At 40.7% G+C, this 16,177-nt stretch overlaps 1 gene segment (V, D, J or C); it reads right to left on the bottom strand.

Moving 5' to 3' along the window:
- Window positions 1–6,688: 6,688 nt before the first annotated feature.
- On the bottom strand, window positions 6,689–10,430 carry LOC132884604 (T cell receptor alpha variable 12-3-like). The segment is given in 3 exon segments: window positions 6,689–6,787; window positions 9,874–10,238; window positions 10,388–10,430. Coding segments are annotated over 3 exon segments (504 nt in total).
- Window positions 10,431–16,177: the final 5,747 nt, after the last annotated feature.

The following is a 16,177-nucleotide window of genomic DNA, read 5'->3' as shown; positions in this document are numbered from 1 at the left end:
GGGGCTAAAATAGGGCATTTTCGCCATCTTATTTGGTCATGTGGCTAGGGGTTTAGGATCTTCCAATTTTTTGTGAAGATGCTCTCATATAAGATGTAACTACTCCCTGATTTTTTTTAACAAACACCCCTTGCTTCATATTTTAATAATTTTTTTTTGTACATGGACAGTTTCATCATTTTTCACTTTTTTCCACATTCAGAACTCTGTAACTCTAAATTGGAAGATTCCTACTAGCAGCTATTTCAGATTTACATACACTGACACACAAATTTTCATATTTTAGTAGTTGTATGCCCAAGAAATTCATATTTTTCTTTCTATTGGGACCTAAAAACAGCTATTTGGCCAAAAATGACAAAAACGCTGGGCAGCTTTTAATAAACAAGGGAATAATAAAGGGGTGTTTTGCACACAAATTAAGGCTTATAAGAACCTAATCTAGGCATACACATTTCCTGAACAACTTTTTCTGTATTGTATATTATTTTTTGCAATTAGAAAATTTTAGGTATAATTGCAATTTTTGTTGAATATCCTTGGAAAATATAGAAAAATAACAACAAAATTCTGGAGTAGTATTTTTTATATACTTCAAGGTTGTGTAAGCACAAAACATTTAGCAATGAGGTTTTATTTACATATTAACACATTCAATGATCCATGATCATGATGTTGAAAAACATCACAAGATTTGTACATAATTTAAAGTCAAATATGGGCATCCGTGATAATGGGTAATTCATTCACAGGCAGTACAGTTTCATGTGATGTGCTAAGACACTCATAAACTGTCATCTAGTAGTACATAAGTTAAAACTTAAGTCTTTCACAAGTTTGAAGTCATCCTCTGTTAGTTGGTAATGGCGTCCCCCACTTTTTATGTTTGGGGCCTCTACCACACAAAGGACATGAAGCAAAGGCACCCAACATTCATCTTTCCTGCTTTGTGGTGGCCATGAGAATGTGTTGCCTCGTCCTTGTCTCATGAAATTGACATACACATCATTTTCTTCTTCATTTCTGGTGACAATATTTCCAATGTACCATTTTCTGTCATAAACACAGGCAATATATTTGCCTGGCTGGTACATATTTGGTGCAGATTGGGACATTTGGCTTGGGGCCTGTAACTGGGACTGTAAAACTGGTGTGGTTTCAGGTCCTATGTCCACTACCGATGATGGTACCACATCAGAAGAAACCTTTCTCATCTCCAGCTGAGTGGGTGCAATTGGGCAGAAGCTGTGATGAGATCTTGTTCCAGGATAGAAAAAGTCACCACATCTTTAATTTATGAGGAAAATAGCCCATTCCCTCCAGAACTTGAAAAATATCAAGTCAACATTTTTGTCATTTTTGGCCAAATAGCTGTTTTTAGGTCCCAATAGAAAGAAAAATATGAATTTCTTGGGCAGACTACTACTAAAATATGAAAATTTGTATGTCAGTGTATGTAAATCTGAAATAGCTGCTAGTAGGAATTTTCCAATGTAGAGTTACAGAGTTCTGAATGTGGAAAAAAGTGAAAAATGATGAAACTGTCCATGTACAAAAAAAATTATTAAAATATGAAGCAAGGGGCGTTTGTTAAAAAAAAATCAGGGAGTAGTTACATCTTATATGAGAGCATCTTCACAAAAAACTAGAAGATCCTAAACCCCTAGCCACATTAACAAATAAGATGGCAAAAATGCCCTATTTTAGCCCCCTCGGAAAGGACGTAAGATGTTAAAAATTTTTTTAAAAATTCAGGAATATAATTTTCATCGCAAAATATGTTTCTGTGAACAGATAACAACCCTACAATTACTATGTAATGAGGAAAAAAATCTAACTAGTTTCATATTTCTACTAGGCCCCTTTGAGTTTTAATGAATTTTAAGCGATTTTGGCCAAAATGCCATTTTTGGCTTCCTATTATGCAAAAAGTATGTCCTTCAGAGGCTTTCTGGCAACAGATTTGAAAAGAGTGGGTATCATTCAGTAAGAATCTGCACACACAACTTTCTAGATAGCTGCAATAAAAAGTTATGGGTCTCTGAAGTTGGGGAAAGAGCCAATTTCGACGTGGTGTTTTGACATCAATATTTCAAAGGCCTGTAGTTCCAAAACTACAACATAATTGGGGGCTAATATTTTGCATGTGTGGTACAAACATATGATTCTTGATTAGAGAATTTTTTGAGTAAAATCTGAGACGGTGATGTGGGGGAGTTCCTGAAATTTAGGTGAGTTGGCACGGAATGACCCTGTGGCTGGTTCTGTAAGATGCTCAGTAAAACCTACAGCTCATTTCCTTATAAAACTGCACTCATTGGATCTGAGACTACTATTTTTTTTAAGCAAAGAGTAGTCTCACACCAAATATTGACTTTATTTCATTTATTATGGCTTACTGCTCTTTATTGTATCTTTTTAATGTTGAAACATTTAATTTCATTATTTTTAAGCCATTTTTAGTCTACAGCATTTCTTTACATGGGCCTAAGACTTTTGCACAGGACTGTACATTCCTTCATCTTTAATAAGTGGATCTGGAGACTTTCCTGAAAACACTGGGTAAGAGGCAGGACTTATCTTGATTTTATTTCAACATTTTTTGAAACTTCACAAAAGAAGACTTTTTTGTAGCAACTTCAGACACAAGCACCTCTGTCAGTTTCTCTGAAATTAATTTTTCTGAAAGCCAATTTTTCGACGAAACTAGAAACAAGGTGTAGAATGAGGTTTACACACAATGGGTTAGTAGAAATGTATATAATTTTTAAACAAGACAAAATATCCTTGGCAGTTCATCAGTACATATCACCTATGTGTAGGAAACACTGATAAGTCTAAACAAGATTGCAGCAGATAATTATTGTACAACAACCCAAAAGAATATTTAACAGGTACTGTGATGTTCATGAAAATATTTTTACAAGATTATTGTTATTGAATTAAATAATTGGATTTTATTTGATCATTGGTATTGTTAAGACATCAGTAGTGTGGATTATTATTTATCGGCCTGTGGCTTACCTCCCTAAAACTCTGGAATTGGTTGTTCAGGGCATGCCTGCGTGTCTGTGTGCCGTCACTGCATCTGCCCTGATACTGAGTAAATTGTTTTGTCTCAACCAATAATTGTACATTTGTCTCACCATATCGTAACTATTCTTAACAACATTCAGACACAACACATGACAGCACAGCATCGCTCTGGGGATAAAGCAATCCTTTGTGTGACCCAAAGTCTTTCTATTAAGCCTGCAGACACTCCCAATTCACCTGCTGTACTGTTACAGTACGTTGTCTATTGACTGCCTCATCATCCTCTGAACCTCCTGACTCACATAAATGTTTACATGGAATTACTAATATGTCCAGCATTAGATGGGATTGATCCTCTGGGCCTTTTGAGCATGGTGTGCATGTACACAGTAAATTCCCCAGTGTTGAGTTAACACTTTCAGAGTTAATTTGTGTCCAGCTGGACATATATAAACACAATAGGGTGTGAAATCAACACATTGGGTGGTAATTCAACACTGGGGATTTTGCTGTTTGTGTTTGGTGATGGTTTATGCTCAAAGCCTGATGAGTCCACTTTTTACTGTGGTTATTTTCTGTGTTCTTCAATACTCTCACTCCTGCTATAACTGACATTAAAAGATGCTGAAAAATCAGCTTTCCATGGCACTGTATACGTTCGACACAGCGTGTCTATTCCAGTGTATTGAAACTGAACGCACGTGCACTACCACTATTGGATTGGCATATTACTGCATGTTTTTCGCACATGTAGTCAATAAGCACAATCTGTGCAAACTTACATTACTGCCCCCTTCTGGAACTTGTCTGTTATTGTCTCAAGGGGGAAAATGGGAGGAAAACAAAAATGAAGCTGATTTTACCTGAAATTCTTTTGTATTTTACTTCATGTTGCATTGTTCATTGCAGTTTCTATTTCGTTTTCATTTATTTTATTTTTTAAAACTGTCATTTAACTGTTGATCAGTCCTGCACACCGGCTTGGAGAAATTTTAGCCCATTCCTCCGTACAGTACAGCTTCAACTCTGGGATGTTGGTGGGTTTTCTCACATGAACTGCTTGCTACAGGTCCTTCCACAACATTCGATTGGATTAAGGTCAGGACTTTAACTTGGCCATTCCAAAACATTAACTTCATTCTTCTTTAACCATTCTTTGCTAGAACGACTCTCGTGCTTAGGGTCGTTGTCTTGCTACATGACCCACCTTCTCTTGAGATTCAGTTCATGGACAGATGTCCTGATATTTTCCTTTAGAATTCTCTGCTATAATTCAGAATTCATTGTTCCATCAATGATGGCAAGCTGTCCTGGCCCAGATGCAGCAAAACAGGCCCAAACCATGATACTACCACCACCATGTTTCACAGATGGGATAAGGTTCTTATGCTAGAATGCAGTGTTTTCCTTTCTCCAAACATAACGCTTCTCATTTAAACCAAAAAATTCTATTTTGACTCATCCATCCACAAAACATTTTTCCAATAACCTTCTGGCTTGTCCACGTAATCTTAAGCAAACTGCAGATGAGCAGCAATGTTCTTTTTGGAGAGGAGTGGCTTTCTCCTTGCAACCCTGCCATGCACACCACTGTTGTTCTGTGTTCTCCTGATGGTGGACTCATGAACATTAACATTAGCCAATGTGAGAGAGGCCTTCAGTTGCTTAGAAGTTACCCTGGGGTCCTTTGTGACCTTGCCAACTATTACAGGTCTTGCTCTTGGAGTGATGTTTGTTGGTCGACCACTCCTGGGAAGGGTAACAATGGTGTTGAATTTCCTCCATTTGTACACAATCTGTCTGACTGTGGATTGGTGGAGTCCAAACTCTTTAGAGATGGTTTTGTAACCTTTTCCAGCCTGATGAGCATCAACAACGCTTTTTCTGAGGTCCTCAGAAATCTCCTTTGTTCGTGCCATGATACACTTCCACAAACATGTGTTGTGAAGATCAGACTTTGATAGATCCCTGTTCTTTAAATAAAACAGGGTGCCCACTCACACCTGATTGTCATCCCATTGATTGAAAACACCTGACTCTAATTTCACCTTCAAATTAACTGCTAATCCTAGAGGTTCACATACTTTTGCCACTCACAGATATTTAATACTGGATAATTTTCCTCAATAAATAAATGACCAAGTATAATATTTTTGTCTCATTTGTTTAACTGGGTTCTCTTTATCTACTTTTAGGATTTGTGTGAAAATCTGATGATGTTTTACATCATATTTATGGAGAAATATAGAAAATTCTAAAGGGTTCACAAACTTTCAAGCAAGTATGTGTGAGAAACACTGGGAGAATTGAAGAAAGTTTCTGTAGATAATTATTGTGGTATAACCTCAAGAACAGGAAATGTGTTGTCCATGGATTTATTTTGTACAAACTTATTGTTGCTAATGAAGTAAATTATCAGTTTTTTTTTAACTTATCACTAGTATTTTTGAGATGCCATTGGTGAGGATTATTATTTTATTCTAATTAAAAAAAACTTTAAAAAGTTGATCATACAGTTGGTACACAAATGACAGTTGATCTTCAAAAGCATTTTCTTTCACAGACAGGCGGTTCAGATGTGAATGCAAACATGTAAAGAGCTCCATCGTGTGAGAAAAGCACGGCTCTGCTCCAGTCATGTGTAGTGCTTTTTGTACAGTGTAGTTGGGTTTCCTGTCACTGTGGGCCCCAGAGCGCAGTAGTACAGTGCAGAGTCTGTCACTGCAGCAGAGGAGATGAACAGATCCACTTTCTTACTCGTTTTATCAAGTTTAATGAACAATCGTGGATGAGGTGGTTCAGCTGGTGTGACACGTTCAGTGACTTCATCAATCAGCAGCAGAAACTCTGGTCTTGATCCAGATTTTTGTTGGTACCAGTGGAGACTGTTAGCTGATCCAGTATATGTGCAGGACAGTGTGATGTTGCTGCCTTCGGTTCCAGATATAGTGGTTTGGTCTGGTTTAATGCTGTTGTCAGCAGCCTCTGTGACAAAGATACTATTTTAATATCATAGCTATTCACGATTAATAAACTATTATTCATAAATAATTGTTATTTTTGTTTCTTTTAAAACGTAAAATAAAACCACGTGTAATATATATGGCTTACCAGTTTCAGCAATGGTGAAGAAAAGCATGAAGAGGAGTAACATTGTTATCCTGAGTGTTTAGTTCAGACCTCTAGTTCAGAAGTAAATGTCATTGTTGTGTATTTGAGATTGTCTCTGCTGTCTCCAGATGTAACTCCACCCCCTCATATACAGTGCCCTCCACAATTATTGGCACCCCTTGTAAAGATTAGTAAAAAGGGTTAGAAAAAAAATCCAACATTTGGTGAAGTAACTTCATTTCACACTGAAAAATGAGAAAAGTCCAACCTTTAATAGAAAAAAATTTATTCAGAGAAAATCAAATACCTCATCAAGAAATAATTATTTTCAACAAAAACACACATGCCACTATTATTAAACAACAACTTTAAGTCTTGTGGAATCAAGCCACAGATCAACCTTGAAAAATCTCCAACTTTGCTGTGAGACATATTGTAGATTCATTTACAAACGCACTTTACCTTAACAATATCAGCAGCTGCTGCAGACAACAAATGTTCATTCATTCATCATTTATTTCCAGGGATCACTTTATCCTGGTCACATTTCCACAACTGAGTTCCAAAACATCCATTTATCTTCAGGAACTGCTTTATCCTGTCCAGGGTTGTGGTGGATCTGAAGCGTCTCCTGGCAACACTGTGGATGAAGCAGGAAGAGACACTGGATAGGACACCGTGTGCCTTCACATACCTTGGCAGCTCTGACAGTATTACTTTATGGTGGACATGATTAGAAAAGCTTGTTAACCCACATTGTAATACCAATTAACCCAGTTAGTAAATATTTGATGAAAGGAGGCTGGCTACCATAACAAAACCACAAGTTTGTTTTGTGGTACAGCCCTCTCAACCCCTTTGTCACATGTACATTACAGCACAGTGAAATTCTTTTGTTTGCATATCCCAGCTTGTTAGAAAGCAGGCAGGGTCAGCCATGATGCAGCATCCCTGGAGCAGAATGGGTTAAGGGCCCTGCTCAAGAACCCAACAATGGCAGCTTGGCAGTGCTGGGGCTTGAACCTCTGATCAGTAACCCACAGCCTGATATATTGAGTCACCAATACCCCAGGAGATTAAATACTCTTATTGTGTTAGGAAGATGGGAGGGGACATTCATAAAATGGATGGCTTTATAAATTAATATTTTCTATGAAGAATCCTCACTGAAGATGAGAGACCCTGATGATGCTACCAGTGGTTTTCATTCTCTGCTGTAGGATGTTAGACACTACAATGCACTTTTCATCACCGACAGTGTTACAGCTGCACAGGATGCTCTCTATGATTCTTCTGAATGTAGTAAGGTGAGGTTTGGTCTGCTGTATTTGCAGGAAATTAAGACACTGCTGGGATTTTTCTGGCCCAGGTGAGATCTTCTGTGATGTGCCCCAAAGACTGTCTCCATGATCACAGCAGCAGAGGAACACAGATTGACCACTTGGGTTCTCCTGAGCTGTACTTTGCAGCAGTGTTGTGAGTCGTCAGAGTAATCATGATCTCAGCATCTAATGAAATGTATGCCGCTTTTCCACTACAAACGCGGCTGAGCCGTGCCGTGCTGAGTCGAGCTGAGTCGAGCTGAGCGGGGCTGTTGGAGTTGCATTTCGACTACAACCGCGCTGAACCGTGCTGGCTGGAAGTGGGTGGACACATTGGGTGGAGTTAGCGAAAGTGGGTGGACGTCACGTGATGTCGTTAAGCAGCGCAAACAGTGACATCAGTGACAGTGGCGGAACAAGTCAGAGCCGGGCCGGGGGCGGGGCAAATGACTGGGCACTTTATTAAAGCTTATCATAACATCATTTTAGGCTACAAAATGTCCGCAACTGCGGTGTTTACCAATTTCAACACTACCGGGTGCAACTATGTTATTTAGTACATCAAGTCCTTCAAACGAACATGTAACTCAGAAACAAAAAACATTAGGATACTGTACATGGCTCATAATAAAACATCAATAGCCTATACTGCGCACATTATTTGAAGGGCATACGAATGAGCGCTCAGAGGTTGCAACGGTGACAGGAAGAGTCAGAAATAAAAGGAGGGCGGTGCAAACCTCACTGAATGCACTGTGTTTACCAATTTCAACACTCCGGGGTGCAACTATGTTAGTTTGTACATTAAGTCCTTCAAACGAACATGTAACTCAGAAACAAAAAAACATTAGGTGACATACTGTACATGGCTCATAATAAAACATCAATAGCCTACTGCACGCATTATTTGAAGGCATACGACGAGCCTTGCGCTCCGCGAACTCGTCCACGATGCTCTGTATGTCACTGATTCAGTGAGCTTTTAAGCGGTAGTCTCACGACCCGGATAGTAAACAATAAACATGGATGACATGGAGTCGTTAGTGTTGCTGGTCTTGGTGCTGTGGCTTGTTGTCACCGACAACGCGGACAGATACTGGCAAGAGCGTATAGATGAGGCGAGGCGCATAAGGCTTCAGAAATTCTCGTAATTCGTAATTATTATTCTTCCGGGTTTGCGGTGTTTACAGATCCCAGCGCGCTCGCGGGGCGTGTGTGGGCATGTGAGGACACTCCTCCTCACCAATCAGTGCACAGGGGAGTGTCTGCTCACGCCCCCAGCCTCAGTCGGCACGGCTTGGCTCGCTTCAGCCCCACTCCAAAACGGTGCGAGTTTTAGGGGTTAAGCAGGGCTGAAGCGAGCTGAGTCGTGCCAGTTTTTGGTAGTCGAAACGCGAGCCGTGTCGGGCTGAAGTGAGCTGAAGCGAGCTGAAGTGAGATGAAAAAGGGTAGTGGAAAAGGGCCAGTAGTGTTCAAGCAGATTAGCAGTTTAGAATTCCTGCCTAAAAACTCAAAACCATATAAAAAAACTACTCTTAAAACTTATCACACATACACTAACGTTCAAAAGTTTGGGGTCACTTTGAAATATCCTTATTTTTGAAAGAAAAGCACTGTTCTTTTCAATGAAGATCACTTTAAACTAATCAGAAATACACTCTATACATTGCTAATGTGGTAAATGACTATTCTAGCTAAATTCTACTTTTTAAAGTCTGGTTTTTGGTGCAATATCTCCATAGGTGTATAGAGGCCCATTTCCAGCAACTATCACTCCAGTGTTCTAATGGTACAATGTGTTTGCTCATTGCCTCAGAAGGCTAATGGATGATTAGAAAACCCTTGTACAATCATGTTAGCACAGCTGAAAACAGTTTAGCTCTTTAGAGAAGCTATAAAACTGACCTTCCTTTGAGCAGATTGAGTTTCTGGAGCATCACATTTGTGGGGTCGATTAAATGCTCAAAATGGCCAGAAAAAATGTCTTGACTATATTTTCTATTCATTTTACAACTTATGGTGGTAAATAAAAGTGTGACTTTTCATGGAAAACACAAAATTGTCTGGGTGACCCCAAACTTTTGAACGGTAGTGTATTAGTTGCTGTGATAAAAACAAAAGCCAAACCATTGTACAATTTCCACTTTTCAGGGACAGTTCAGCTGTGGGTAGTATTGCTGCCCAGTTCAATGTTGAGCTTGGGTTACATGAGGTTTCCTCCATGTTTTCTGCTTTAATCATATTCCTCCCTCAAGCCCAGTTTTCCAATGAATTAATCATGGGATGAATGAATGAAGGAACTGATATCTAATAATCCAGTATATGCCAAGAATAGAAACTTCGTAAATCATGAAAGAATCCTCCCCAAAAGTGCATGTAGATTTCTCAAAATCATTGGCAGAACTGCTTTCAAAGGAATAAAACTGTGAAGGTTTTTGTACAGTGCAGTTGGATTTCCTGTCACTGTGGGCTCCAGAGCACAGTAGTATAGTGCAGAGTCTGATACAGCAGCAGAGGAGATGAGCAGATCCACTTGGTTATTTTCCTGAACTTTAGCAGTCATTCGTGGGGGGAGGTCAGGACTTCGAAGTCCAGTTGGAGAAATATAAAGAAGGAACTTGGGTTTAGATTTTGGATATTGCCTGTACCACTGCAGGTAGTTGCTTCCTGAAACACTGAATTTGTAGCTGCAGGACAGAGTAACATCATCACCTTCATCAACAACTTTCTGAGTGAAAAGTGGCTCTATTGAATCTGCCATGGAGTCACCTGTCATAAAGAAGAGAACATAATGTTTTTAATCAAGCCAGGACTACATGTCAGACCTATGTTCTGATTTTTCTTAACACCACACAGACTAATTAATCACTCATTTATCGCTTAGTTTCTGAAACAAGAAAAAGTCAAAGTTAACTCACTCAGTGAAAGCCACAGACACAGGAATATAACAGTGAACATGATGAATGTTGTTAGATGAATAAAAATATTCCGAGGTCTTTCTGTACTCTCATATGTTAACATCATAAAGCTTCATGAAACTCCACCCCACAGCATCACATGACAGTGTCACCAATGTTACTGTCAGACTGTTGAGTTGCTGCAGCGTTCTGGCTTTACACTGAGCATCACATGGGACCCTGACCAGGATAAATCACTGACTAAAGATGAATCAGCGTGTGTGTATATGAGGGTGTGAGTGAGGTTTACTGAATCAAATGAAGTTTGCAGTGATATTTGCTTGAAGAGTGTGTGATAATTTGTTTAATGTGTTTTACTTCCTTCATGTGTGCAGCAGCAGCTTAATGTTAGAACTGCTAAGTGGAAGAGAAACAGGTTTACTTGAGAATTAGAAAGAATTTAATATATAATATATTTTTTTACTTGTTAACAGTGGTATCGTTAGGCCCTATCACTCGGGACTATAGCCCCAGGTATTTTCACTTTCAAAAAAGTAAGAGCTTAATAGAAAACAACTGACTGAAACAGATTGGAACTTGACTTGCAGCGTCCAAAGACAAAGGGAGTAGGGGGATCAAAACTTTGGTGACTGCCAACAGAAGAAGAACATTCAGAACTGGTTGGAAGATGGCTTAAAAACAATCCACTATTATTGGATTTTTCAAGCTGAAACCAGATAGTAAGTCATCGACCGTGGGTGTATATATAGAATATATCAACAATGTAACCTGTCAAATTATGCTGACGCATAAAAACTGCTCCATGTAGCCTGCTGATGTTGAATTTACAGCATAGGCTCTGTATGATTAGTGTGCCAGACAAGCTCAAAAGTTTGAGTGGTTTAATGAATATCCACAGTGGTGGTCTATTTGCCCTGATGAAGTTTATTTAACAGGTCAACAACAATTTTTGTTCGTGTAGACACCAGTAGTTGCCCTGACATCATTTAATCATGTTTTAATGTGACATGTAGCCTACGCAGAACCAGCCAGCTGACCGTATCATAGCCAGCCTTTGGCATATTAGTCACATATAGGGGGATTTTTTTTTCATCTCATCTCATCTCATTATCTCTAGCCGCTTTATCCTTCTACAGGGTCGCAGGCAAGCTGGAGCCTATCCCAGCTGACTACGGGCGAAAGGCGGGGTACACCCTGGACAAGTCGCCAGGTCATCACAGGGCTGACACATAGACACAGACAACCATTCACACTCACATTCACACCTATGGTCAATTTAGAGTCACCAGTTAACCTAACCTGCATGTCTTTGGACTGTGGGGGAAACCGGAGCACCCGGAGGAAACCCACGCGGACACGGGGAGAACATGCAAACTCCGCACAGAAAGGCCCTCGCCGACCCCGGGGCTCGAACCCAGGACCTTCTTGCTGTGAGGCAACAGCGCTAACCACTACACCACCGTGCCGCCCGGATTTTTTTTTGCCACACAATATTAATCTCATCTCATCTCATTATCTCTAGCCGCTTTATCCTTCTACAGGGTCGCAGGCAAGCTGGAGCCTATCCCAGCTGACTACGGGCGAAAGGCGGGGTACACCCTGGACAAGTCGCCAGGTCATCACAGGGCTGACACATAGACACAGACAACCATTCACACTCACATTCACACCTACGGTCAATTTAGAGTCACCAGTTAACCTAACCTGCATGTCTTTGGACTGTGGGGGAAACCGGAGCACCCGGAGGAAACCCACGCGGACACAGGGAGAACATGCAAACTCCACACAGAAAGGCCCTCGCCGGCCCCAGGGCTCGAACCCAGGACCTTCTTGCTGTGAGGCAACAGCGCTAACCACTACACCACCGTGCCGCCCACAATATTAATGTGAACCTAAATTTGTGTTGCCCAGACACCACAAATGAGCTGCTGCAGTCAACTGAGCCTGGATGCATTGGAGAAAATGGTATTTATGTATTTATGTGTGTGCGAGAGAGCAAGAGAGTGTGAGAAACTTGGAAGACATATAAATATGATCATAATCTTGTGAGATGGGATGTTATCTGAGGTTTTGAATGCTGAAATATAATAATGTAGCTTAGAATGCTTGTGGTCCTAAAGGAGAGATATGTGAGTGACAAATTATATATTTTTAGAAAAATTTATCATCAGTTTAATAGTGATATTTAATAGTCAGTTGGCACATGCCTCAGTTTCCAGAGACATTATGGGTGATGATGATAACTTAATAAGGAGACAGAAACTGAACTACATACATTTAAAAAGAGCAGTGCAAAAATCAGTAATAATAAAGATGAGTGTGGCAGTGAGGGTGTGGTCGAGTGTCGGCTGTGAACGGAGAGGAGTCAGATTGAACCAGCAGGTAACATGGGACAAGGTCCAACTGTGTCTAATTACTGGCTGTCTATTAACACGTCTCTGTGTGTCTTTCAGATGGCCAGGAATGAGAAAGAGAGTGAGTCGAACTAGTGGCCCTGAAAACTGACCATTAGAAATAAAAGTGCACCTTGGATTGTAGCGTCTGTCTCCATTTCCTCATTTGTCCCAGCATAAACGCTGTCACAATGATATAACCTGTGAATGTGCGTTGGTGATGATATTTCTTGTAAAGTTAGATATAACCTCCCCAACCTATCTATGCCAATCTTCTTTAAAAGAAATACAAGCCCCAGGAAAGCTTGACTGAGCCCCTGGTCTTTTCAATAGCTAGAAACGCTCCTGCTTGTTAATTAACGGTCATTAAACCCCTTAATACTCAGCCCTAACAACACAAGTTTATAGGGTGTTAGATATGAAAAGTAAAACGTTCCTTTTCTCAAGATAGCATCAAGAGAACAGAAGAGAACTACAGGTACTTCGCTTTGTCCAAAAACAAGAATCCCATTTGATGAATATGTATTCTTATTACGGTTTACTCTTAAGTGGACAGTTGTGTTGTTTTATCAGAATCGTATCTCTGTAATGGCCCTTTTCCACTACCCTTTTTCAGCTCACTTCAGCTCGCTTCAGCTCACTTCAGCCCGACACGGCTCGCGTTTCGACTACCAAAAACCAGCACGACTCAGCTCGTTTCAGCCCTGCTTAGCCCCTAAAACCCGCACCGTTTTGGAGTGGGGCTGAAGCGAGCCAAGCCGTGCCGAGTGAGGTTGGGGGCGTGAGCAGACACTCCCCTGTGCACTGATTGGTGAGGAGGCGTGTCCTCACATGCCCACACACGCCCCGCGAGCGCGCTGGGATCTGTAAACACCGCAAACCCGGAAGAAGAAGAATTACGAATTGCGAGAATTTCTGAAGCCTTATGCGCCTCGCCTCATCTATACGCTCTTGCCAGTATCTGTTGGCGTTGTCGGTGACAACAAGCCACAGCACCAAGACCAGCAACACTAACGACTCCATGTCCTCCATGTTTATTGTTTACTATCCGGGTCGTGAGACTACTGCTTAAAAGCTCACTGAATCAGTGACATACAGAGCATCGTGCACGAGTTCGCGGAGCGCAAGGCTCGTCGTATGCCCTTCAAATAATGCGCGCAGTAGGCTATTGATGTTTTATTATGAGTCATGTACAGTATGTCGCCTAATGTTTTGTGTTTCTGAGTTACATGTTCGTTTGAAGGACTTAATGTACAAACTAACATAGTTGCACCCCGTAGTGTTGAAATTGGTAAACACAGTGCATTCAGTGAGGTTTGCACCGCCCTCCTTTTATTTCTGACTCTTCCTGTCACCACTCTGAGCGCTCATTCGTATGCCCTTCAAATAATGTGCGCAGTATAGGCTATTGATGTTTTATTATGAGCCATGTATACAGTATCCTAATGCTTTTTGTTTCTGAGTTACATGTTCGTTTGAAGGACTTGATGTACTAAATAACATATAGTTGCACCCGGTAGTGTTGAAATTGGTAAACACCGCAGTTGCGGACATTTTGTAGCCTAAAATGATGTTATGATAAGCTTTAATAAAGGGCCCGGTCATTTGCCCCGCCCCCAGCTCGGCTCTGACTTGTTCCGCCACTGTCACTGATGTCACTGTTTGCGCTGCTTAACGACATCACCTGACGTCCACCCACTTTCGCTAACTCCACCCAATGTGTCCACCCACTTCCAGCCAGCACGGTTCAGCGCGGTTGTAGTCGAAATGCAACTCCAACAGCCCCGCTCAGCTCGACTCAGCTCGACTCAGCACAGCACGGCTCAGCCGCGTTTGTAGTGGAAAAGCGGCATAAATGAGCTTAGCGACTCAGAGTAACCAGCGCAGCTACAAAAGCAAAATGTTTGTGGCAGATTTGCAGCAAACAAATTAGTTTTCCAAAAAAATTTTGTCACAAGTTTGCAATGTTCACCACTAGAGACAAACTTCCAGCAGCATTCTGGGAATAATGAGAAGTTTGCCACTACTAGCAAACATTCAGCAGTGGAGGATGTAAGCAGGGTTGGACAACATTTCTGGAGGATGTCAGCAGGGTTGTGTGATCACTGACTGCGCCATCTTGTGTTCACCAAAGAGAAAAACCTTAACCCATGAATAAATGTTCACCAATCATACAGATCATACAGAGCAGAAAGACTAAAATAAGGGTTTTTTAAATGCATACATTTAAAAATATTCATTCTCTCTCTCTCTCTTTCACACACACACACAACGGATGCATCGTTTGTGCGTTACGTGTGTGTTACAGAGAAAAGGAGAGGGTGAGAAAAGGAGACAAAGTTCATGTCTTAAATGAAGGGTCACTTGTTCAAATCTGCAAACACCTTTGGAACACCTTCGTCTGTTTAGGTCTTCACACTAATATGGATCTGCACCTTGGAGAGTGCTGTATTAATCACACTTTTTTTTGTTTGTTTTTTAAATAACATTGCAGTAAATCATGAAGTATTGTAACACAGTAATAGTGTACCATGGTAAGACAAATGCTGACTATTAACCACAAAAATAAGTAAATAGTTCAAAAAATAAATTCACAGCTTACGCAGGTGGCTGTTTGTAAACAGAAAAGATAAGTGACTATACAGTACATGCATGAATATTTAATGTAAGTGAATATAGTTTGATTTTCTTTAATGTTTCTCAGGTTTCAGGCACAATTAAACTGTTCACATCCTGTGGCTCAGTCTTTCACCAAAGAGGTAATTCTTCTGCCAGACCATACATCTGCACGTGTGTCAAGAAAGCTTGGCTTTTTGAAAATGGACACATAAAGTCTGCCTTGGGATTTGGCTGTGACTGGGACTCCAACAGAGTAATGCAGGAAATAACGGCAGCCTTCCATCCAATTGTGGAGGGATGCAGGTAAGCTTTTGATCTGTTTTGTCACGTTTACCTGTTTTATGTGCTTTGTTTTTGCAATAATAACATGATGTACTATGAAAGGATAATTTTGAGTGTTTATTTTAAATTGAAATATTTTTGATATTCCCTTTTGCCTACTGGGTGGCACGGTGGTGTAGTGGTTAGCGCTGTCGCCTCACAGCCTCGTCCACAGTGGTTAGCGCTGTCACAAAGCCTCAACCGCCTCGTCCACAGTTTTCCATAAAGCTTGATAAAACGAGTAAGAAAGTGGATCTGTTCATCTCCTCTGCTGCAGTGACAGACTCTGCACTGTACTACTGCGCTCTGGGGCCCACAGTGACAGGAAACCCAACTACACTGTACAAAAAGCACTACACATGACTGGAGCAGAGTCGTGCTTTTCTCACAAGATGGAGCTATTTATATGTTCACATGCACATTCTAACTGCCTGGATGTCAATTCGCTTTCGGATGA

This window comes from Neoarius graeffei, chromosome 1 (genome assembly GCF_027579695.1).
Source record: "Neoarius graeffei isolate fNeoGra1 chromosome 1, fNeoGra1.pri, whole genome shotgun sequence".
Lineage (NCBI taxonomy): Eukaryota > Metazoa > Chordata > Actinopteri > Siluriformes > Ariidae > Neoarius > Neoarius graeffei.
The sequence above is the reverse complement of the archived record's forward strand: the minus strand, read 5'-3'. Positions and strand labels throughout refer to the sequence as shown.